This window comes from Ostrea edulis, chromosome 3, assembly GCF_947568905.1.
Source record: "Ostrea edulis chromosome 3, xbOstEdul1.1, whole genome shotgun sequence".
Taxonomy (NCBI): Eukaryota; Metazoa; Mollusca; class Bivalvia; order Ostreida; family Ostreidae; genus Ostrea; species Ostrea edulis.
The window spans coordinates 63,847,613-63,874,877 of record NC_079166.1 but is presented as its reverse complement, the minus strand read 5'-3'; the positions used below and the strand labels follow the sequence as shown (position 1 = coordinate 63,874,877).

At 34.8% G+C, this 27,265-nt stretch overlaps 1 protein-coding gene across 2 annotated transcripts; it reads right to left on the bottom strand.

The window, feature by feature from the left end:
• Positions 1–1,460: 1,460 nt before the first annotated feature.
• On the bottom strand, positions 1,461–27,265 carry LOC125675871 (low density lipoprotein receptor adapter protein 1-like). 2 transcript variants are annotated; one of them, XM_048913700.2, is made up of 9 exons: positions 27,070–27,265; positions 23,325–23,482; positions 19,070–19,182; positions 15,971–16,085; positions 14,233–14,328; positions 12,907–12,976; positions 12,699–12,781; positions 11,138–11,199; positions 1,461–6,866 (listed from the first exon to the last, which is right to left on the bottom strand). In XM_048913700.2, exons 1-9 carry the CDS (start codon positions 27,131–27,133, stop codon positions 6,713–6,715), a joined length of 915 nt encoding a protein of 304 aa, XP_048769657.1. In that variant the 5' UTR covers positions 27,134–27,265; the 3' UTR covers positions 1,461–6,712. The 2 variants fall into 2 exon arrangements, with proteins under 2 accessions (XP_048769657.1, XP_048769659.1); XM_048913702.2 differs by having other exon boundaries at positions 11,138–11,184; positions 27,070–27,263.

The window sequence follows — 27,265 nt, the reverse complement described above, 5'->3', positions numbered from 1 at the left end:
ATCACACATATACACTCTATCAACATCATAATATCACATACACACTCTAGTAACATCGCAATATCACACATACACACTCTATTAACATCATAATATCACACATATACATATATGTACACTCTATTAACATCATAATATCACACATACACACACTAGTAACATCACAATAGCAGACATACTCTAGTAACATCACACACACACCCTCTAGTAACATAACAATATTACACATACACACTGTAGTAACATCACACATACACACTCTAGTAATATCACACATACACACACTCTAGTAACATTACACATACATACACTCTAGTAATATCACACATACACTCTAGTAACATCACACATACACACTCTAGTAACAACACACATACTCTAGTAACATCACACATACACTCTAGTAACATTACACATACACACTCTAGTAACATTACACATACATACACTCTAGTAATATCACACATACACTCTAGTAACATCACACATACACACTCTAGTAACAACACACATACTCTAGTAACATCACACATACACTCTAGTAACATCACACATACACTCTAGTAACATTACACATACACACTCTAGTAACATTACACATACACTCTAGTAACATTACACATACACACTCTAGTAACATTACACATACACACTCTAGTAACATTACACATACACACTCTAGTAACAACACACATACTCTAGTAACATCACACATACACTCTAGTAACATCACACATACACTCTAGTAACATTACACATACACACTCTAGTAACATTACACATACACACTCTAGTAACATTACACATACACACACTAGTAACATCACACATACACTCTAGTAACATCACACATACACTCTAGTAACATTACACATACACACTCTAGTAACATTACACATACACTCTAGTAACATCACACATACTCTAGTAACATTACACATACACTCTAGTAACATTACACATACACTCTAGTAACAACACACATACACTCTAGTAACAACACACACACTCTAGTAACATTACACATACACTCTAGTAACATTACACATACACTCTAGTAACAACACACACACTCTAGTAACATTACACATACACTCTAGTAACATCACACATACATTCTAGTAACATTACACATACACTCTAGTAACATCACACATACACTCTAGTAACATTACACATACACACTCTAGTAACATCACACACACTCTAGTAACAACACACACACTCTAGTAACATCACACATACATACACTCTAGTAACATCACACACACACTCTAGTAAAATCAGGCATACACGCTCTAGTGATGTTTGCTGCCATGCTATAGAGGCAAGATTTGCAGGACAACATCGGTGTTTTTCTATTGATTCTCCTACATATTCTGAGGGATAAGAATATGACAGAGTGACACCGAATAATAAACACACCAACAGTTGTACATCATTAACATCAAAAGGCAAACTTTTTCAGCATGTTTCAAAACTTTATTACACATTCATATCATATAAACATTCTGGCGCTTTGCTTATTTTTCAAAGTAACCTCTATATTTGATTCATGCAAACTAATTGGGGTCAAATGCTGATATCCTCACATATTTTACTTATAAACAATAGATGCAAACATTATGTGGTCTCTTCGAAAATATAGTATATCGAGTAAACTTTGAATATCAAATTACTTTACATTTTGAGATAGCTCAGTAAAACTTGCTTATAATTCTTTAAAACCACATAACGAAAGGTACATGCAGGTTTGAGTTACTGGGACATCATTCTACCACGGTTATAGCAAAGATCAAAGGAATGCCGCGGTCATTGTTTTTGCAATATAACGTCATACGTAAATCTGATTATTAGAAAATTGATACACATCTCACTTGTACTTCATGTTTTGCTAATACAACAATAAAGTCGATATTTGAAAATTCAATTTTATAATCATAAAATCAATCACGATACGTTGTAAAACAAGCTTATAAATCACTGAAGTCAATATAAATCAATCGACTGCACTCCTAGATCGATACACATGTAAACAAACATGGCAATGCACAGACAAGTTACCCCTCTTCCACATGTGTAGTTTTCTTGGACTGTATATTCAAAGCAGTCAATATAATCCGTCGACATCAAACTAATAACTTGATATATTTTTCTAAATAAATCTAGTATACCCTACCATCTCACTTTTTTCGCCATCAAAATACATGTAGGCCTATTCAGTTTCGGAAACTTCATGGTGACCTAACTCATAGCTGTATAGACAAACGATCGGCTGTATATTTCTGAGCCGTAGTAGAATAGCAAGAAAGTTCTTGTTTCCGTGGATATTTAGCTCTAAAACTTCATAGTTATTTCGGATTTCAAACATTTCGGGTGAGCATCACTGAAGAGACATTATTTGTTGAAATGCGCATCTGGTGCATCAAAATTGGCACCGTATAAGTTTTACATGATGCAGGATAACCTCTGTCTCGAAATATTCTTCTCAAATATAAAAGCTCGATTTCAAAACATCATTTCGAGACCGTAGAGGTTTTCCCACAACATCCATGAAAACTCAAACGTTAATTCTTAAACACATTATGCGACTCCTAATTCCTTATGGGTCAATTTCAAAACAAAAGTCTTCTAAGGGAAAAAATACCAAACTCTATCCATTGTATAAAGTCAAAGTCCCATTTGTATGTAAAGTCACTGAGAACGTGTGGTATGTCTCTATGTAAAGTCACTGAGAACGTGTGGTATGTCTCTATGTAAAGTCACTGACAATGTGTGGTATGTCTCTATGTAAAGTCACTGACGTGTGGTATGTCTATCGCACGGTCATAAGTAGGTTCCTCACAAGCAAGTTTTACTGTAAACACCTCAAAAGGATGCACTGTATTTACAAACCTTTTCTACCTCCAGTTTCATTCCTCCAAAAATTCTGTATCTAAGAAACCATTTTCAGACATCAAAGTTTACACACACATACATAAAACAAGGCATTGAATGCTGACCGTCCTCCTTCATTCCCATTTGTGTGAATTATTGCTACAATCTGGGAAGCAAATCATAAACAAGCTACAGTACTATTCAGTAGTTAAATATACATGTTTAGTTAAGAGTGTATGTGTATACATGTATTTATTCTAAAAATAACAGAGTACAGACAAAAGCTGTCAAATTATGTGAATGCACATTCACTACATTAATTCTATATGCATTATATAAATGTCACACAGTCCTCTTTATACTGCTAAATGCCTGTAGATACACGGACATCACATGCATGTGAGTCAGGGCATTCAAAGATGAGGTAGAAATTAAAAGGCATCTATTTCCTATAATTCTCGGTACAGTAAAAATATGAAGTAGTTAGAGCACTTTTATGTTAATTCAAACACACTTTTAGCTACATGAAGTTAGTACAGAAAAAAATATCAGAAAAATACAGAAACTCAGATTCAGAGATTTTTGTGCATTCTTTTCACAACAAATGATAAGGCATCAATAACTACTGCATATCACTGAAAAAACATCTGATCTACCTAAAAACATCAACAGTAAACTACAATACACAACTTCTGAAAAAAAAATAGCACCAGCAAATTAAAGGTTCAAATGATTTATACAGGTTTCGCATTCCTACATCAATTAAGCACACATTATAAGACTAAAACCACTTTCATTGAGATGGTTTTACATGTATTATAAACCGATTAAAGCAGTTTTCTCCTTTGCATTTCTAACGAATCTAATAATTGACCTCTCCCTTTTTTGGGGTGAAGAAGTGCAATTCTATAATTCTTGCTCCTGGTAATCATGAGCAGATTGCCATAGCAACAGTTATGTAATTTTGTGTCCCAAGAAACAGATTAGTTTATAAATTTCATACATAACTGAGAATATTGAGAAAAGAAAAAACTTTTATCAATTATAGTACACATGTAGGCATGATATAGACAGCCTTGCTGATCAAAACAATTTAAAGTTGATCCCCTCCCCCATCTATATATATTACTGTACATTTTATCTTCTTACAGCATCAGCATTTATTGTATATTATCAAGTCTAATTTGATTGGAACATGTCAGAGATTCAAACAAGATATAAAAAAAGTACAAATTGTAGGAAATGAAAACATGATCTGACTGTATATTTTTAACTTGAAAAACATACCATGATCGATACTTGAAGTGACAGAGAAGATAAGATTTACATTAGAATGAATTATAGCTCATAGATCATGTCATACTAGAGGATGTTTATAAGCATTTAAAGACATATTACCTAATGTGACTAGAAATAATGCCTATAATTATAAAGAGACACTGTCTTAATATAAAACAGCAAGTATTAGAATTGTAAACTGGAAATTTAGCAATCCTGTACTGCGATGAAAAGGGGGAGGGGCAGTAACAAAACATACATCACCTGCAGATCTTTTTATAGCCACGAGATTACAACACAAATAACCATTCTGCCATCTCAATGAATTCAAATATGCTCAGATTAGGTTACTTGTTTATATCTATTTGTTTTTAAAGAATAAACTACCTAAGCTCACTAAAAATATTAAATGTCAACTAAACAAGAAGACCGTGGACCAGACCAGTCAAATGAGTATCTATCACACACAGGAAAACTTGAATTAAAAGTGTCAGATGTTGGTGGTACTAAGAGTGCATCTTACAATTCTGACAGTTGGATGTTGTTGGTTTGTGATTAAAATGACAATTATTTATTTCTAGTGTGATTTTTGATTTATTCATTCATTTTTGCTTCTATGTCCATAAGGAACTCTTGCAGCATGCATGAACTTCTAGTGTCTAATGTAATGGCCAAGAAATGCAAAGTTATTTCCTGGGGGAAATTCTTTTCTACAAGTAACTTTGATGTTGGCCAAAATGATTATGGTTCTGGGTCAGTACATTGTATTCACAAAGCAACCTTTCTGCCAAAAATGATCATCTAATGACTTTCCATTGTACATTGGTGACAAACACAAATATTCTTCACTCTTTTATAACTTTAATCTTCGGTACTAGAATATGACCTTCATCTGGATTCATCTTGAATCAAAACACAACATTTAGTCCGACAAGTGGGCAACCCCCTGTGCAAAGTATGAGGTTTTTATGTCTCAATTATAGAATGTGAACATGCATATCTAGCTTTAATAGTGACCCTAGCAGAAATGACCTTGCTTCATGGTCAAAGTACATTTTCTGATTAGAAGCAAACTTTGAGACTAGGCCAGGTCTCTACTGATTTTCCCGTTACAACGTTACGTCTCTGACATGAAAAGGAATGGAATAACAGACATGAAAGTGAATGGAATAACAGAAGGACAGACACGTGGACAGGTAATACTTATGTTGTATGCAGAGGCTATAAATATGTGCTTACTTTTGTCTGCTAGATGTTCAGTAATGCATTTTAAGTATACCAGCCATATATACCCACCCTGGGGTCTCACCAGCTGAATCTAGGGATCATGAATTTCACACTTTTGGTAGAGGTCTACATGCTTATAATAACTATGTACCCAGTTCTGATAGATTTTGAAAGTAAAATTGAAGATCTAAAGTCAGTATATAGTTTTAAATTGTTAAGGTTTTGGCCCCACTTCTCAAACCCAAGGAGGCTGGGACCCAAATTTAACAATTTTGGTCACCCTTTACCCAACGATATTCTTTATCAAATATGTGAATATTGCAACAGGTTTGTGGGGGGTTTTTTTCAGAGAAGAATTAAAAAAAATGTGTAACTGTTATGATGGATGTGAACAAATCGCAATTGACCACCTGAATGACCGAAATACCGTATGTCTACTTAGTTTAGCAACATTCATATTCTCGCACCTTTGGTGATACATGTAAAGCAGCACTAATTTATGGTTGCGATAAATTATCAAAAAAAAAGTATTTATCCATTATCACGATAATGCCTAACAGTGCATTAGTTCCAATTGCATAACATTTTACATGCGCTAAATTAACTACACACACCTTATCATACCCCATGTACCTAATTCCTAACATGATAATTAGTCCAACAAAATAAGTCATATCAACTTAATCTTCACTTCAACAAAAGTTGCAGTTATCAAAAGCACTTTCACACATTTTAAAAATGTGTATCAAAAAAACATTTTAATTCATGGTAAAGAATGCATCTCATCACACCTCTCCAAAAAAAAAAAACTGCATTTGTGTTGCACAATAATTTTAAACAAACTAAACAAAATTCCAATAATCTGTTTACATCTTAATAGAATTAATTACATGTTATCATATCAATCAATGAGTACATCATAATAATGTTATATCACAATTATTCACAGGCAGGATCATTCAGCAAACGAGAATCAGAATCCTAACGTTCAAAACAGGAGATCATATACATGTACTAATACTATCCGATTCTCAGTATTTTTATCAAGGACGATATAAATGCTGGTTTTCATTTATAAATTCCGAATAAATTGTGTACACACAAAACATTTACCCAGAGCATGACCTAGAGCATTAGAGTCATAGGAAATTTCTATTCCTGATACGAAATTATTTTTTTTTTTAAATTGAAGCAAATGTGTGTGAATCCAGTTCAAATGAGGATCTAACAAACATGACACATTACCCAGTGTAATAGACGATTCAGCAGAAGTGAGATTCTGAAGGTCAAAGAGGTGCTCAAATGAGCCGACTGTGAGCATCTTCAAGGTTCACAAACACAGCAGGTCTTCCACTGATGAGGTTCTCGAGAACTCCTCCAAACATTTATTACTGTTCATGTACTGTGCAACACTTTCATCCACGTCTTCTTGAAGGAGATCGGTTCTGAATTCCTGTAGACCTTTACTCCTACCCACTGCAAGCCTGTGAAATCAAACAGACAGTTCAAATCCCTCATGTCAAATGGACTCTTCCATTTTACTCCCAATCAAACAGAAGTTCAAGAATACCCTGAACAAATGAACAATTTATATTGCCCTCAATGAAATTCAGATACACAGTTCAATAATGCACCTGATCAAAAGTGTAGGTAAATATTTCCCCTCATCATAAGATAATTTCTATATATAGGGAAATATTTTTTTTTATTAAGTTCACTATCAAAGCAATCTAATCAAAATCAGATCTTTGATCCACTTAGGTACAATTATGGTCTAAACCACAATAGCAACATAATATTACAAGGGTACATCAAAGATCTGATTGCCATCATAGTTAGAGACTTAAAGGTGAATTCACAGTGATATATCAATAATAATAATTATTGGTAAAACAAACTCAAGACACTAGTCCAGAAAACAAATTTTGGTATGTCATTTAAGAAATGAACATTCCTTTTGAGCTATTCATGGTCAGTATGAACGGATTTGGATTTGAGGCAAATTCTGTGAATCGCGCTAGCGATTCACTGAGAATTTGCCTCAAATCCAAATCCGTTCATATTGACCAAAAACAGCTCAAAAGTGATGTTCATTTCTTATACATGTATTTATATTCATTTACTAAAACACCATTTGTTTACATTGCTTCTATTTTGTTGCAGAAAACGAGCTCCAAGCACAGTAGTTATTGTTACGTACGTCAACACATAGACATGACGTCACATTTTGTCTCACCCTGCCTTTTATCAACATTGCAAGGTGCACTGTATTTTGGAGGTAGGAGACCGCAAGATTAAGATGATAATCCATGTGTTTACAGTCTTAATCCAAAAGTGTGACTTGTGAGATCTTTGTAACAGTTGTTCTATTTTTCTCAAATCATTACGCTCTCTCAGTCACGTGCTTTAAGCAAGGTCATAATCCGTTCATAGACAATGTAAACGGATTGTGTCGCATGCTGAAATTGGTTGGTTCATAGAGGAAAATACGATTTGTAATATAAATATTTCTCCAACAATTCACCCCCTCCCCTGCCATAATTAGATATCATGAAAAACTTTATTTCATTAACTTTACATATCACACGTTCATTAGAAATACTTTTTGTTTAACCACACTGTATCTTTTTCTGCACAGAATAAAATATTTCTGAACTAATAATCTACTAATCATCTGTGAGGTCAACCATAGTATTTTTATTACAGCTGTCTTCTGCAGATATGAAATTCTTAAAATGTCCTACTAATAGGTCTGATATTTTAACAGGAGGCCCGTGGGCCACATCACTCACCTGCATCACCTTGGCCCTGCTGTTGTTCAGCTGTTGTGATTTTTCAAAGATTTTTTTTTTTTTTTTGCAATCTTTATTCCTATGAAAAATGTTGACCCCCATATTGTGGCCCCAACCTGGCCCCATAGGGTCACAACATAACCAAACTTACCTTCACACAACATGGTCAAGTCACAAGGTTAAAACCTTTAGTGTCATGAAAAAGGTCTTGTCACAAAGAATTCACATATGAAATATCAAACATAATTTGAATAAACCAGATTAATCAATTAATACATATATGACTAAGCATGGCCCTGCTGTTCTTGAGAAGATTTTTTCCTATACATTCCTATTTAAAACTTTGATCCCCTATTGTGGTCCAACCCTACTTCCAGGGACTACAATTTGAATAAACTTGAATCTGCACTACCTGGGGATGCTTGCATATTGATATGACTAATCATGGCCACATTGTTCTCAAAAAGAAGATTTTTCCTGTATATCTGAATGTAAAATGTGGCCCCATTCAATCCTCAGGGGCCATGATTTGTACAAACTTGAATCTACACCATGCCAGGAAGCTTTCATGTACGTTTCAACTTTCCTGGTCCAGTGGATCATTTCTAACTGAACCCAGCCTATTTTTGCTTTTTTTATTATCTCCCCTTTGAACAGAGTACAACCCTTTATTTGAACAAGCTTGAATCCCTTCACCCAAGGATGATTTGTATTAAGTTTGATTGGAATTGGTCAAGTGGTTCTAGAAAAAAAAATAAAACTGTGAAACGTTAATGACAGCAACAAACGCTAGACAAATTTACATCAGAAAAACTCACTTAAGGTGAGCTAAGAAGTACTTAAAGCATCATTCTTTCAAGAGAATAATTTTACTCTCATTGTTGCCCTGTCAATATCTTAATATTCAGAAAATCTTCCTGTAAAGCACACATATCTTTTCATTAGCTTCTAATGTAAAGTACACTTACTCGCACTTTTCAATATATTGTGTTCAAAGATTTCTTGAGGAACATCTACACATAGTTATGCTTTACTGAAAAACTTGCTAAATATTGAGAAAGTAACCTTTATTCCTGTCAATCTAAAAAATACATGTACAGGGGACCATTAAGACTGATATCATTTTTCCAAATGAAAAATGGAATATCAAGTTCTTTATCTAGCTACATGTACTTGCAATGAATTTTTTTGATGCAGTACAACATTAGGAAACAAAGTTTACTGTTTTAACCTTAATATTTTGATTTAAAGAATCATTTCACACTCTTCATATATATCATCCTAAAAAGGTTTCATATTAATCCCCAGAGTAGTTTCTGAAAACACTCCAAGCCAAAAAAGTACTGAATAAGAATAATAAAAAGAAACAGATTAAAAACAATATGTTCCCAAACTCTGTTTGGAGAACATAATAAGATTAAGGCTCATACCCTACAATAAAAATACTATGTATTGCAATTTTGGACACAACTTTGAAGGATATACTTTGCTTAGTATCTAGAGGACCCTAAAAGGATTTTCCACCTAAAACAGTCTGTTCATCAAATATTCACCAATGCAATTAAATCTTGCCTTTGAAAATTACAGCATTACCCAGACTTGTCTGACAATGCTAATTCTTGTGATACATGTAGCATGTACTGCTACTCTCCCACAAAATAATACAAAATCATACACAATGTCATCAGCTACAGAATCAGCTACAGATTCACATCAGCTACAGATACACATCAGCTACAGATACACATCAGACACGCATCAGTTACAGACACGCATCAGCAACAGATACACATCAGCAACAGATACACATCAGCTACAGATACACATCAGTTACAGACACACATCAGTTACAGATACACATCAGCTACAGACACACATCAGCAACAGAATCAGCTACAGACACGCATCAACTACAGATACACATCAGCTACAGATACACATCAGTTACAGACACACATCAGTTACAGACACGCATCAGTTACAGATACACATCAGCAACAGACACGCATCAGCAACAGATACACATCAGTTACAGATACACATCAGTTACAGACACGCATCAGCTACAGATACACATCAGCAACAGATACACATCAGCTACAGACACACATCAGTTACAGATACACATCAGCAACAGATACACATCAGTTACAGACACGCATCAGCTACAGATACACATCAGCTACAGACACGCATCAGCAACAGATACACATCAGTTACAGAATCAGCTACAGATACACATCAGTTACAGACACGCATCAGCTACAGACACGCATCAGTTACAGACACGCATCAGTTACAGATACACATCAGCTACAGATTCACATCAGCTACAGACACACATCAGTTACAGACACGCATCAGCAACAGATACACATCAGTTACAGACACGCATCAGCAACAGATACACATCAGCAACAGATACACATCAGCTACAGACATGCATCAGCTACAGACACGCATCAGCTACAGACACACATCAGTTACAGACACGCATCAGTTACAGACACGCATCAGCTACAGATACGCATCAGCTACAGACATGCATCAGCAACAGACACGCATCAGTTACAGACACGCATCAGCTACAGATACGCATCAGCTACAGACATGCATTAGTTACAGACACGCATCAGTTACAGACACGCATCAGCTACAGACACGCATCAGCTACAGACACGCATCAGTTACAGACACACATCAGTTACAGACACACATCAGCTACAGACATGCATTAGTTACAGACACGCATCAGTTACAGACACGCATCAGCTACAGACACGCATCAGTTACAGACACGCATCAGCTACAGACACGCATCAGCTACAGATACACATCAGCTACAGATACACATCAGCTACAGATACACATCAGCTACTGATACACATCAGCTACAGACACACATCAGCTAAAATTATGCATTAGCTACCAATGTAAAAAGACCACATGACAAATAAACTTACATTGAAAAGCAATCATCTTCATCCAAATTTTCATCTTCAAAACTTTGCTGAAAATTTGTAAACTATAGGAATTATTACAATGCATTTATATTGATTATATGTAATAAGTGTATGTACAATATGTAATATTTGCACCTCAAAACATTTTTATAACAAAACTTTAGATCTCACTGTGGCAAATACATGACTCGAAAAAAATCCCAAGTCCATGGAACAGAGAGAAACCATTTTGAATTTGAATCATTAAGGGTCCAGAATTGGCATGTCAATGATGTATTACACGGCAATTTCAAAGTATGCGGCATGTATTTAGGTGTCATTATGGTCATGTGGTCTGGGTTGTAATAATTCACCTGTAATTTGAATTTGATTTAAGAAAATAGGGACTGGGACCTAACTTTGAGAGATTTATGTTTGAACCAATGAGTCATCTGAATGTTGCTGGTAATTCTGTTTGTAATCTCATTGCACTATTAATATTTCATTGTAAGTAATATCCCAGTTTCATGAAAATAACTTAATCATAACTCACTTGATTGCAAGTTGACTTATTTTTGACTTGACTGATTTGTTATTTAGCAATCTTACCCCTTTTTTATTTGACCAAAATTTGCTATTTATTAACCACTTTATCCTGTTCCATTTTTAATTTAAATATGATCAGCTATTTAGAAAACTAGTAAAAAAAATTTACTTTACTTGATTTGTCATTTAGGTAAATTACCCATTTTTTTATTTGACTGTGATTAGTCTTATATTAAAGTAAACAAGAGCTCCTCAAAGTTGGGTATACCCTCACAATTCAGGCAATCAGTAAATGTAAGTCTCATGGAGACCTTGACCTTTTGACCCTCACAATCAATAGGTTTTACCCTCTTGATAGTATCAAATCAATCAAGCAAAAACTGTGGCCTGTACAGTGTCTACAAATTTTTAGTATGAAGTCCTGCCAGTAGTGACCTTGACCTTTGGATTTCAAAATCAATAGGGTTCTTCCTCTATTGATAACAAAACTACATGTGAACAATCAAATCAAGCAAGCAAGAGGTGTGGCCTGTTGATGTCTACGAGGCCAATGTTACACGCTTCCATATACACACACTCATCTACACACGAAAGTATCAAATCAATCAAGCAACAGGTGTGGCCTGTTGATGTCTACGAGGCCAGTGTTACACGCTCCCATATACACACACTCATCTACACACGAAAGTATCAAATCAATCAAGCAACAGGTGTGGCCTGTTGATGTCTACGAGGACAGTGTTACACGCTCCCATATACACACACTCATCTACACACAAAAGTATCAAATCAATCAAGCAAAAGGTGTGGCCTGTTGATGTCTACGAGGCCAGTGTTACACACTCGCATATACACACACTCATCTACACACAATCGAGCAAAAAGTGTGGCTTTTAGAGTGCCTATAAGGCCAGCATTACACACTTACACACCCACACACGAATGGCCCCGTTACTATATCTCATCTCGATATGAATTGCAAGGGGATAATTACCCCACTTTTTTCTATGTGACTGTTGCTGTTTAGAAAACTTACCCATTTTATTCCTGATTGTGATTTACTACTCAAGATTTCTTGATTAGCTTTGGGACTAGAGAGTTTAGGAATTGGTTGATTTCCTGAAGACAAAAAAGAGAACATCTCCTTCAATAATGTAGAAAAAATGAAAGAAAGTTTTGGCAAATTTGTCACTCTCACTAGGTATGACATAATTTTAAGGAGAGTTGTCAACACATTTTCTTACCGGCAGAGAGCTTGTTTGCTGAATTCTTTACATTATTGGTTCTCGTTTCTGTCTCTTCTACACCTCCAATCTGTAAATACAACAAGCACACATCAATATCAAAACTTACATACTGATGAACAAACAAGCCATATCAACATCAAAACTTACATCCTGATGAACAAACAAGCAACACATCAATATCAAAACTTACATACTGATGAACAAACAAGCACACATCAACATCAAAACTTACATACTGATGAACAAACAAGCACATATCAACATCAAAACTTACATACTGATGAACAAACAAGCCATATCAACATCAAAACTTACATACTGATGAACAAACAAGCACACATCAATATCAAAACTTACACACTGATGAACAAACAAGCACACATTAACATCAAAACTTACACACTGATGAACAAACAAGCAACACATCAATATCAAAACTTACATACTGATGAACAAACAAGCACACATCAATATCAAAACTTACATACTGATGAACAAACAAGCACATATCAACATCAAAACTTACATACTGATGAACAAACAAGCACACATCAATAACAAAACTTACACACTGATGAACAAACAAGCACATATCAACATCAAAACTTACATACTGATGAACAAACAAGCACACATCAATATCAAAACTTACATACTGATGAACAAATGAATCAATTCATTCTATATACAGTCTGTAGTATTTAGGAATCATTGATTGGAAAAATCTTGGCCATACAAGTGTAATTTAATGATCTTCAATTGTAATATCAAGGTAGAATGATGCTTGAATACCAGAATATGTATAATATTATAGGGTTATTGAACTTATATTGGTGAATATTGGCACGAGTTGGCTGTGAAAATGCATGAGCTTGCTATATGATAAAAAACATTACTGAAGACTTAATATATCACGCAAGTACTAAGCAATCTATAGTCTCTAACTTGCAATACAATCTCATACAAATCAGTTATCAAAATGAACTCAATTCATTGAATGATATATTTATTTTTATTCATTTAGAAAGCCTCAAGAGTATTTATAACTTCAACTCATTGGATAAAACTGATACGGTACATAAACGTCCTTTAATGATATGATACCAAATCTACTACAATAATTTTGTATACAGTTTTATTTTGACAGCAGTTTGATTTTCACTATTTCACGGTAAAACAAAGTTTTAGTGAACTTCTTCGTAACATAGACATAACAATTACATAGAATGGACATAAAAACCATGAAGCAAACAAATTCAGATGAGAAATTGTCAAAATTACCAAATGCGGTGCACAGTACAATATGTACTAATATGTACTTACTGGATCTTTCTTAAGACTAGCATTACAGTCTTTCTCCTTATGTAAATCTGTAGCCAATTCAAATGCCTTAGACACCGTCAATGTTACAGCTTGTGCCTGTGTAAATATATCAAAACAGAAAGCGTATCACTAAGTAATACACTACATGTAATTGTAACAAAATCATGGTCTTATTACTCATCAGCCTGGCTGCTGCAGGGTTAGCAGTCTAGGTGTGCTCAACATATTTCAAACTATGTGATTTTAACAAAATCAAAGATGAATATCACTTTAGTAGTAAACATATACTAGTATTACATTAAAAAATATTGGACAAGATCATCTAAATTTAAGCTTGTTCAGTTACCTAGCCTTAGAAACAGAAAACAACTTCACAATCTTTGTATATTTCTTCAGAAAGCTACCATAGAAATAATGTATGCTCATTTCACATATTATGATATAATGTAACAAGAGGCCCACAGACCTTATCGGTCACCTGAATACTAGTGAAAAAGTATCACTACTTCAATGGACTATATGAAATCTAGAAAAAATTTCCTGTTCTGAATATCTAAGCTAAATTCTAATGTTCAGCAACAGTATAAAACAAGATGTGTTCTTAAAACTTCACTGCCCTCAAAAGTGCATTACACGGATGAAAGATTTTAAATAATAGGTGTATTAACATTTAAACATCAAAATATATGACTAATTTGGACTCATCCTAAAGTCATAACTCTGCACAGGTTGTGATATTCACCATTTTTTGTACATCCTTTTGTGCTATAATTCCTAAGTATGCATTTAGATTTTATACAGTATTAGCAAACTTACACATAAATACTATATATACAAAGTTTGGTCCCACCCTGGGGTCAAAACCCTTACTCTGGGGAAAATCAAATTTCCAGTTTTGGTAAAAGACTACCTGCTTTATCCATTTAGTTTCAATTTAGTATCAAAAGCACTAAAAAAATGTTATTTAAGTGTTTTACACATAAACACAATATAACAAGTTTGGCCCCACCCTGGGGTCAGAACCCCTATCCCGGGGATCATGAAATTTACAATTTTGGTAGAGGCCTTCCTGCTCTACATCACTATGCATTTAGTTTTTCTTACATGTGTGTGGTTCTTGAGAAGAAGATTATTGAAAATTAGTCAATTTTGGGCAGTTTTTGCCTTGCCCCTAGGGCCCCAGGGGTGCTGGAATCCTGAAATTTAAAATTTATGTCCCCCTTGTCCCAATGATGCTTCGTATTAAATTTTTTAAAAATCGGACTGGTAGTTAAAAGTTTAAAATGTTCAAACGCACGATGCATGTCACACGACAGAAGACAGCGGACGAAAACCAATTGCAATTATATCAAATATGTTCAATATATATATATGTACTACATATACTTACGTTAGCATACTTACATGAATGGTACAGTGTGTGTTGTGTGCCACAGTGGATGCGCTGTATTATTGTATGTGTATATTGATGTGAACGTCTATGTAACAGATAAATATTCGTATCTCTTCTAAATGTCTTCTACATGTATGTGGTGCACTTAATAAATGCCTGTAAACCATATGGTTTTGTGCTCGTAAACTGAAACTGTGTGATCTACGTAATCTCTTCTGAAACGTCACTGTTCCATTGTTACGGGAACAATGCCTAAAACTTGTCTGTTAATGTGAACATATGTACCTAATTTGAATTGTTTAAATATGGAGAGTTGCTGATTTCTCCGATATTTTTAAAACTTACAATTTTGGGTTTGGCACAGAGGTAGGCATGGCATTCCATTGTTTCATTTACAGAGTTTCTGGCCATGAAGGCAAACACTTTGTCAAAGTTTTTATCCGCCGAACAGAAAGATATCCTGAAAGAGAAGCATATGCTCTTATTAAAGAATAATCAATATAAGGAGAAGAAAATATAGAAAACAAAAGCAATGAAGTTAAGCTATCTTCTTCTGTTAGTGTGCCATCTTGATGATGCAATAACAATGGTGCTATGGACTTGATATACCTCAGTATATGCAGTTAATGTTCTTTCCACCTGATCATGGTGAATGTATATATATCTTTTCATGATCATGAATAAACAACATTTTACTGACACATTAAACATACATTATTTTCTTTTAATTTTCAGACCTATTTACATTGGATAATTGGTAACATGTGAAGATGTTTAGAACTTCTGCATCACTGAATGATTTAAATTTATTTTTTGTAACTTTATTATGGATGTAAACAGAGACATCACTGCTTTTACTCTTTGGTGAAGAGTACATGTAGGATAGACAAACTAGTTATATGGGATAAAGAAACTAAATTTGTCTCGCAGGAAGTAAACATAAATGTAGAACACAAGAAATCATCTCTTATGTTCAGAACAGAGTCAATCAGTTTGTCCTACCCACGTATTTCCTGTGAAAAAATACATCCTATTCATTAGCGTTTTTCCTTCTTCCAATAAAATGACTGATTGTTTTATAACTATTAATAGAGATACCTGAAGTCTAGAAAGCAATTCATTTGACATAATATTCTAAAAAACTGAATCATTAATTTGGAGAGAATTTTGCGGGGACAGTAGGAATGAATGAGAAATACTTTATTTGTTGATGGCATCAAATGCATGAGGCTTGGTAAAGTTAGAGCAGTCTATACGAAAGTTTTTTGGACCACACAGGACATTCGGTCCTGTGTAATCAATGAACACACCGGACCGAACCAAATTTTGTCTGACCGAAAAACCTAATGTAAAAAAGAGAAACACGTGAAAATGCAAAACCAAGGAAATCTTATTTATTATACCAGTAATACTATACCAGGGATCCCTCCCGCATAATACTTTAGACGGTCCATGCGGTTTAATCACATTCATTTACGTATTTGGATTTGTGTGATATTTTTTACTTATAACAAACATTTAATTGACTCCGCGTCAAAATAATAAAGCTTAAAACCGAATACTGAGACATCGGACATTCCGGTCCGGTGTAAAAAATGACACATCGGACCTGAGGCACTGCACATCGGTCAGGTCCGACGGTCCGATGTCTTTTGCATAGACTGTTAGAGCTGTCCAACTCAGAACTAATGTGGAATAATGGAGGGGGGGAGGGAGGAGGAAGTGGGGGGCTTGTCTATAGCTAGACAAAGACATATCAAAAGTTTTCTGAAAGTGGCATTGACTACATATGTTCTGATGACCTTGAATAAGAGTCATGACACTCACTCAGGTCATAAACAACCTTTGTCTAAGCTTCTAATCTCTTTCCATTATAAAGTTTACATGATCTCCAGGAACAAACTTTTTTTATTTACTACTGAGATTGGCCTTGGAAAATGATCTTGGTTTAAACAACTTTTGTGCCAAGGGTGCGGGCTGAACCAATTTTTTTTTTACTTGTTTTACCGTGACACTCATAGTAAAATGCTCTTGGCTCAGAGTCGAGACACATTACCAAATCATAAGTAACCTTTGCTCCAAGAATGAGCTTCTGGCTCCGGGGCCATAAAACTTAGCTAGCTCACTTTTGAGACCAAACTCTGAGACCGTCTCAGATTTCGGTCTCAGTCTCAAGTTTGGTGTGCCATAAAAAATTCTCGTCTCAGTCTCAATCTCATATTTCTAGTTTGATCTCACTTATGAGCTCAGAAAGTTAGATCGCTGGAAAGGTGTCTCAACTCCGTGGTTTTTTTTTCTCACTTTCAATATGGCTTCCGCAGCTGCCCGATTGAATCGGTATAACATCATCTGTAGGAGAAGGAGAGCGCCCCGGCCCCGGATTTTTCAAGATAGATCCAATTCCCTAGAGGATTTGGAAGTTGATGAAGTTTTCATTCGGTTCCGGTTTCGTCCGGATACAATTCTGTGGATTGTTGGCTTAGTATTTGATGATTTACAGAGACAGACCCATCGAAATTGTTCCCTACCCCCTTTGCTACAAGTCCTCACCGCCCTGAGATTTCTCGCCACTGGCTCGTTTTACAACATTGTCGGAGAGTCTCTTAGGATTTCAAAGTCAGCGACAGGGAGAGCTGCTCGGGTGAATTACCCTGGTCGAGTTATTTTCCTTTTTGTTTGTGTGCTATGTATAATCCAATCGCCACCTAGACTTTGCACGCAGGGGCTATGGCAATGCTATCACCCATGTTTTCTTGTACATAAGTTAAGATTTTCAAAGATATAATTCATATTCAGTATTAGAAAACATACAGAATTTTACAATTCTAGTAGAGGCTCCTACACAAGTTCTACATGGTCAGGACTGCAAAGTTTTAGCACCTTTTCACCACATGACCTAGCTGCATCCTGAATTCCTGACCCAGGGGCAAAGAATTTCACATGACCTGCAGCCCGAATCCCTGACCCAGGGACAAAGAATTTCACATGACCTGCAGGCCAAGTCCCTGACCAAGGGGCAACAAATTTCACATGACCTGCAACCCGAATCCCTGACCCAGGGGCAACAAATTTCACATGACCTGCAGCCCAAGTCCCTGACCCTGGGGCAACAAATTTCACATGACCTGCAGCCCGAATTCCTGACCCAGGGGCAATAAATTTCACTTGACCTGCAGCCCCAATCCCTGACCCAGGGGCAACAAATTTCACATGACCTACAGCCAAGTCCCTGACCCAGGGGCAACAAATTTCACATGATCTGCAGACCGAATCCTTGACCCAAGAGCAAAGAATATCACAAGACCTGCAACGTGCTAAGAAGTTATCATCTTCAGAAGAGGAAAGTGTCATTTTCTTCCATGATCATCAGCTGTTGACTCCTAGAATTATTTCAGCCAAAATTTAAAGCACACCCCCATTCAAAAGAAAACACTTTCCACTAACCTGTATATCGAAATCTCATCTATAAGCTGCTTGTTAGCCATGTCATTAATTTGAATCCCTTTCGGAGAAGTCGTCAGTGCAACTTTCCTTAATTTCTTTCCAGATGACTTTGCCTGAAATCATACAGATATTTATCATGTTCATTCACTACATTTGTAATGTTTCTTAATATTCAGTATCACTGACAGTAAGGTGTTTTGTACAGCTATAGTCAGACTGCTGTAGGAAACGGTTCACAAACTTTGTTACAGACAGACAGGACAAAATACTTTCCTGGACATTTATAAGAAACTCACCATCTCCTGTAACAGCCAGCATGATGATTAAAACAATTTAAATGAGCAAAGAGCACTAGTACTGCTACTGTTTTTAGTTGATTTAGCATTGATCACTATTATACTCTGGGCTACAAAGCACCATACACTTCTCCAGTTTCAGATTAATGTCCACAAGCTAGAGCTGCGACAATTCACAAACTTTTTGATTTGATTTCAATTCACAAGTTTCGAGATACATTCAAATTATTTCCCTTTAAAGAACTCTTGTACACAGTAAGGTGCAAAAACAATTTGTTTACATGTGGAAGTGGGACAAATTTCCATCACTGCATATGTGAATGTGCTCATTAAGTTTATCATACGCATTTTCATCACCTGAATTTGAGTGATGCACAAACTATAGTAAATGATAAGTATTCAGGGAGTAATTAAAAACATGAAATTCTTATCATATCATTGCTTGACAATCAACTTGCATCATCTCTAGGATATTTACCAGTGTTTGAAATTAACCATAGACCGATAGACCAAGTCTAGATGTCAAATGATGCCGCTCTATGCCAATTGTAATTGAGATAGTCTAAATTGTCTATGCAGATTTTCTAGGTTCAAAGCAATAAAATTATCCCAAAAATCGACTTCTGATAAACGTTGTAAGGAAGGGAGCTAGAACATTGTTACAGAAATGGGAAAGAAACTATGCTTTCTAAGTACATTAGAAGTAAATGACAATGTTTTAATTTTGTGGGGTTTTTTTTTCAATGTTGCTGTCTATGCCAATACGATGAGGTCTATGTCATCTTGTTTTGGCATAGACCCATGGTCTATACAAAGTTTTAAACCAATTTCGAACACTGATTTACTTGTAAATATGACATTATTTTTATGTTTTCACTTTTTAGTAAAACATTTCTTTCGATAGTATTGCATATTTCCTATAATTATCTACATATTTAAACAGAAGCTGCTTTTAAACATTCTATCTTTTAAACATTCTATCTTTTAAACATTCTATCTTTTAAACATTCTATCTTTTAAACATTCTATCTTTTAAACATTCTATTGTGACGTCTTTCCTCACTGACTGTAGGTCCAATCTGACCCACTTAGGTATTCAAAGTTCTACTTAATGCACCTCCTACACAGAAGAGCTCTTATCTCAAAACTGACAATTTTAATCCATTTGATTCGTTTATTTTTTATTTGATTTGAAAGCTCACTGTATTTTAATAGTAACTTAGCTATTCAACATAATCATACACATACATTACAAATAATTTACAGGACACCTTTTTAATGAAATTTCAATCGTTAAAATAACGCAAACACGAATGTTAAAACATTCTTCTTACATATTCAGTTCATTTACTTACTGCTAGTCATTTATTTTTAAGTACTTTTGTTTAGATGTGGTTGATATTATGGGTGAAACATTTACAAAAAAGTCAATTTCAAAGAAAACTTCAAACTGAAAGAATACAATCCTAATTGAAAATAAAACCGTTCTTCCTGAATGATAAATGAAAATAAAACCATTCTTCCTGAAAGGAAAATTCTAGAGAGTGAGATGGAAGAGTATGTTAGAAGTGAATCCGAATGTGAACAGAATGAGGGGATGCAGACTTGAAAAATTTGATTTAATTTCCATTGTTTTATATTCATTGCAGTTTGTTTGGGCTGATAAAACTGATAAGATTCCCAGTGTTATCAATCCAAATGTCTGACAAAGGAAAGAGGTTTTTGAGAATTCTGCTCTTGTTACACTTATTTACTTTAGTTGGAAAACTTATTATTTGTCATCAACTATTCTAGATTCAATTTTATTTACATTATAATGAACTTTACAGATCTTTTCATTTCAAACAAGGTGTTGAACATAATCTGGGAATCACAACTGAACCTGGGTACACCACGGACACAGCATGTTTCATAATTCATGTAGTATATAATAAGCCATTCTAATCCCAAGTTGACAGCGAGTTCTTTTAATAAAGATGATAGAACTTGTACTTTGGGAGAAGCTAGACTTATTTCAGTCTTAGTATACACTGCTTCCTGTATATAACTTGAACACATTTTATTCTTTTATATTGAATCACGCCCAATTTGCCCATGCAGTTGTAAATCGAGAATTCAGCTGACAAAATCGCAGTGAATAGATGCACTTTTCAGTGACTTTTTTTGTGATAAAACATTGCTGATATTTGGTGGTTTTCCCTCACAAAAATTAACTATTTTCTCCCAATTTGCAATCCATTTTTCCCAATTTAATTTTTTTTTTTAAATCGTATGAATGAGTTACCAAAATGCAAACAAAAAAGTGAAACTCGTACTCACTGTAAATTATTTTCAGTAAACAACAATGGGCAACATCAGTTCATACCTGAGTATGAACATGGGTTACCCAGATGCAGTTGAATAGAGAGAGTTCATTCAACTCTTATATGGCGTATTCAACAATTCTGACATTTATATTCTATCCAAGATTCTATCTTTCACAGGGGTTAATGTGATAGCAACAAGTCGGTCTTGCAAGGATACTGCACATGTGTCAGTTTTTAAATGAGTCGTTCCTAGCAAAAAGGGCCCGCTTAAGTATATTAGTTCTGAAGTATGAACTATAGATAATATCCCTCAAAATATTAGAGCAATGTTGATTGTCGTTAAAATATTACAGTCAATCAAAGATGACAATCAACTCGTGATTGGTAATCATGAACTTTTTCTTTACAAGTATGCAAAAATTACAACACATTTTTTCATTACGACGTTTTTTGAAAAACATTTTTTGGAAAAGATAAGGGTCCTTTTTGCTAGGAATGGCTCAAATGATGGATGCAGGGACTACACTTGACTCAAAGTACAATTTCATCAACACAGCAAGTAGCTATGAGATTTAGTACCATTTCAGCAATACATAAAACACCTTTGTCAATGTCTGACCTACAAAAATTTTGTGCACTAAAATATGAAAGTCACTCAGTATTCATGGATGTACTATTCTCACTAAGAAATTGATGTTGTAAATATTGTGAAAATTGTGACATGTCATCCTCCTCTGTTTCTCCATTCATCAGCAAAGGAGATGACCTTGGGACCCATCCCACCCAAACACTTTAAACACACACTGACAGTAAAAATCAAAAGTTTGTTGTAGAGAAGTATAACCTAGAGAGAGAGAGAGAGAGAGAGAGACAGAGAGACAGATATACAGTTCAACATTCCTGAAATGAGTCAGGGAGAAGAAAAATAAGGAAGCTTTTGAAGAAAAATCTTGAAAACTATATTTTTCATCACAATTTGATATAAATGATTTTTCTCAATTTGAGAAAAAAATGTCGTAAATTTTTTCATATTCAAAAGGATGGGGTGGTAGTTCAAAAAGGAGAAAAATCACTGCCTGTGAAACAAACAGCATGTATAATGCAAGCCAACCTTCTTATATTAATATCCTCTTAAAAGCACTAAAGGCAAATCAAAAGTAAACATGCTTGTCTGCTCTGTAAATAGTTTTACAGTTAATCATCATAGCTATAGAAGTCTGACTGCAATCATTATACCAGCAAGGTTACCATGGCTCTCAAGCTCTGAAATATGAACATCAAATGATGACAGTTCACAGTAAAAGCACATCAGTACCATGAGTAATTAGATACATGCCAAGTTGAAAACTCATTGATATAATGAACCAGTCACAGGGCTAACTACACTCAAAAACTCTCAGCCCTGTTCAAAATCTATCAGTAAAGACAGTTCTCATTTTCAGTTTTGTGAAGTTTATCATTTCACACAAATGAATTCACTGCTACTAAAGCTTATTTGTGACATTTCTTGTTATGCACTGGCTGTTATAATTAAACAGCCAAGCTATCTTACGAAATTTTGTCCCCCTCCGCCTGAGAAAAACACTGTCTCGAACAGTCAGGTGGGCTGTAATTTCGCACCCTGATACATGATAGACAACTTCTGAATATTACCATAGCTATAATGCTCTGCAAAGCTTTGGTGATGACACCGTCTCCATAACTCTGACTGTCCTCTGCCTCCTCTACAAGGGTGGATCCGAGATATTTCATATAAAACGTGATTCCATCTTTAACAGCCTCTTTGTTTTCATTCCAACCCTCTCCTAACTCTGCAATTTAAATATACACATTATGTAATTCATAAAGGATAAGTGCACAGTTACAGCGAAAAGCTTTTCCTCCTGATCTTTCTTCTTGTTAGAGACCTTCATCATTCCAATCACTGAATGGTGGATGAATGAAAAAGTAAAATACTTCAGTACATTGTAGAAATGCATGCAATTATAATGGCAACATTTCTATTTATTTGATAAAGAAAAGAACATGCAACAATATTTTATTCACAGTACTGGTAAACATATTCATTATAACAAACTCCTACCAGCAGACCCAGGGTTTTGGTTGGTTTTTTTAAGGTCTTGATATCAAGGGTCTGGGCCTTTCCAATTGTGAAAAATGAGCAGCAAATCCTTGAAATAGGGAAAATAACCACACCGGTGCATTTAGGAATAATTAAACTTCTTCTAACTTTCAATTTGGTCAAAGCTTACCGCATTTACATAAGAAGAGGTCAATAGAATAAGGTTTACTTAACAATTTTGAAGCAAAAATTGTAATCTGTTGGCCTGTAAAAAAGATTTATGAATAATAAGGCTACCCTACTTTGATTTGTTTCCATTGTTTGGGAATTTTTAAAGCAAAAATTCGGTAAAATATCTACTTTTCAGCATTGAAAATGAGGCCTTAATAGGCCTTATTTCAGCCCCCTGGAGGCCCCTAGAGACCCTTAAAACATCCCTATCATACGGGACTTTCGAGATACAGATCCACTCTGACTTTTATCGAGCGTCAAACATATTTGTAGGGCATGTCACTTCCGGATTACAATAACAACTAAGCAGTGTGCGAAACTAACTTTAAAGTCCTATAGACTTTCGGTCCATGGTCATTTTATTTCCTATAGACCACAACAAATTCTTATAGACCGAAATTTATCATGCAATATTCATTGTTATCTAAAAATAAATAATAGACACAAATTCAGTTTGGTAATTTGTTCATAGTTTAATTATATTCTTTTTCAATTTCATACACGTCAAGCTTTTCAATTAGAATTTCGTTTTCTTCTTCATTATTTTCCAGCTCAGTTTCACTCCTGATTCTTCATCTAAGTCACATTTACTACGTTTCATTTTCTCATGATTTTCTGTCACTTTAGCCTTGCTGGAACTTGTTGTACTGACTGCTTTCTGTTTGATTCAAGTGCGTGCACCCCCTTCCACATATTTTTAAAACCGTTCAAAAAGGACATTCCGAATTTGCACGAAAATGGCGTACATTGAAGTAAATATCAAGTTGACCCCCCCCCCCCCATTCCCCGTTGAAAATGCAATAATCTGATTCGAATGATTTGTAATTACATTGTGGAACAATTTATTACAGCTGATGGGTGAACAGAAACATCAGCATACTACATATAAACTGGTCCCACTTCTCATATATGTTTAATAAGCGGTGGGGAACCAGTTTTTTACTCAGAATTCCTATAGACAAGTCGGTCTATAGCTATTTTGATTGTTATAGACCGACTCGATTTTCTATAGACATTGTCTATCGGTCCATGGTTAATTTCGCACACTGACTAAGTAAACAAGCATGGAATTCTTCAATTGCTATCAAATTACTGTATTAAAATGCTATTTTTCAAAGAAAGGAATCACTACAACCATTTATAAGAAAATGCATTTGATTAAATTATGTGAGTTGGCGAGGAAAACAAATCTAGTGAATATCTTGAGGATATCAGTAAAACATCACGCATTCCATCCAAGGATAAGCGTCTAAATGCGCCTTTTTCCTTCAATCTAATTTACACTCAGGTACTAAGCACCAATAGTGAATTGGATTGTCATTGTGGGACTGCGCATAGCTCTTTACGGACCGTCTACTAGCGAAACACCAGTTGTAACAATGTCAACTTTGTCCTACAATTGTTTACTATCACGTGACCGCGGTGTATAAACGTCAAGTCTAATCGGTCGTTCCGGCACATCCTGAAAGTTCCGTATTATATTCATACATAAAAATGTATTCAAAAGGACAGTATTTATTTGTCTGATAACAGCATTTTTAGACCTCAATAAAACTTTTTAGCCTTAAACAATAAATGTCAAGTTATTTCATAACAGCTAGAAATAATGTACTCCAATATAGTTTCACGTTTAGAAAATTGTCTCCATTAGAAAGTACCATCATTTGGTCAACTGGAATACAAAACATCAAAATAATCGTAACTTTGTAATATTAATTTTTCACATTTGATTCAAATAGTTTAATAGTACTTAGTTTTGGACAAAGAGTATGTTTCTGTCACTTTAATGTATCAAAAAGAGATAAATTGATGCTAGATGTACTAGTTTGTCCATGCCTGTACTTGTCAGTGTTGTCTTTTGAAAGAAAACTCCATGAAGAATAACAATTTTTAAACTTGTAATGCTAGAATACTAAAAAATTTATATAATAATTTAGAATTAAGGAAATTTTGGTTGAATTAGGAATACTGGTTGACTTGCATTCTTGCACAAAGCACAATTAATTTTATTCAAGAGGATTGAACTAGCTGCTGAACTGAGCTCAGCATCAAAGTAAAAATGTGGAGATATAAATCAATAAGACCTGGATATTGTGCCAGTCATTGTGTACAGAAATAGTTGCTGCTCTTTAAATTGAAAATTTGAGAAAGGGTGGATCCCAATTTCCCCCCAGAAACCTACAGATCTAAAAATAATCAATCAACTTTGATGGTCAAATATAGATATGAGTTTCTGGAATCTGCAGATCCAAAGGTTTGACTACAAAGACTTCCTTTGAATTGATAGAGAATAGCTGTGTATATATCTGTATTCACAATGGTAAAGTTGTGAAAAGGACTGGAATTTTAAAAGAAACAGATGTCAAAAACTTTGTATTCAAATTCTTTATTTAAATTAAAAGTGGGTATTAGTGGATACATCTAATTTATATAAATGCTTTAGCTTCTAAAAATCATATTATAAGATGTCCATTTACATAAATGTCCTGTTTTCTCTTATCTATTTAGGATGATACTTTTAGTTATACTATTTAATGTTACTTAACTTTCAGCTCTATATTGTTACATGTAATTTTAGGTCTATCATAGTCAGCATGGCGAAAACCACAGAATAGAATAATCTTTATTCTGCTTACAAATAAATGCATCTAGTAAATACATGCACTGATATTCCTGTTCATGTCATACACAGTATCAACGAATTAAACAATAAAACATTATGACAATTTAACTGTCTGACATTATGTAATTTGTATATCTAGAAAAAGGAACGACAGAATATTTCAAATATCATGATAAAAAGTGTCAATTAGTACCAATAGTTCAAATTACCCGTTTACACAAAGGAAGGGAATGGGAGTGGAAAGGGGGGGGGGGGGGGGGGGGGTCTCTGTACTAGCTACACGGAGAAAGGGAGGGGCATAATTAGTATTCGAAATTCTGGGCATCAAAATTTATGATGAATATAGAAACTGGAGTATCGACTGCTGATAATATAAATAATTCTATGTATCACGTATTCTATAACACGAAAACATTGATGTCAATAGTTTTAATAAATATTTCAAAAGCACCCTAAACATCACCTGATCCGATCCAACTTACTTTCATGTCTGCTTTCCTTCGTGGTATTCGGGCTCCTTCTCATGGCCTTTCTCAGCTTCTCCATTTTTTGCCGCTTTACACAGCTGGTATAATTTATAAATAAGTTTCCATTCACAAATGACTTCAAAAGAAGAAGAAAATCCTACTCCACAAACATCTCCGTCGCGACCCAGCGAAGGTTATGACTAGATGGTAT

Coding starts and splice junctions, on each gene's coding strand:
- LOC125675871 (XM_048913700.2), bottom strand. CDS start 27,133: ATGGAGAAGCTGAGAAAGGCCATGAGAAGGAGCCCGAATACCACGAAG. Junction 23,483..27,069: donor GAAGGAAAGCAGACATGAAA/GTAAGTTGGATC, acceptor TTTAAATTGCAG/AGTTAGGAGAGGGTTGGAAT. Junction 6,867..11,137: donor GAAGATGATTGCTTTTCAAT/GTAAGTTTATTT, acceptor TTGATTTCACAG/GCTTGCAGTGGGTAGGAGTA.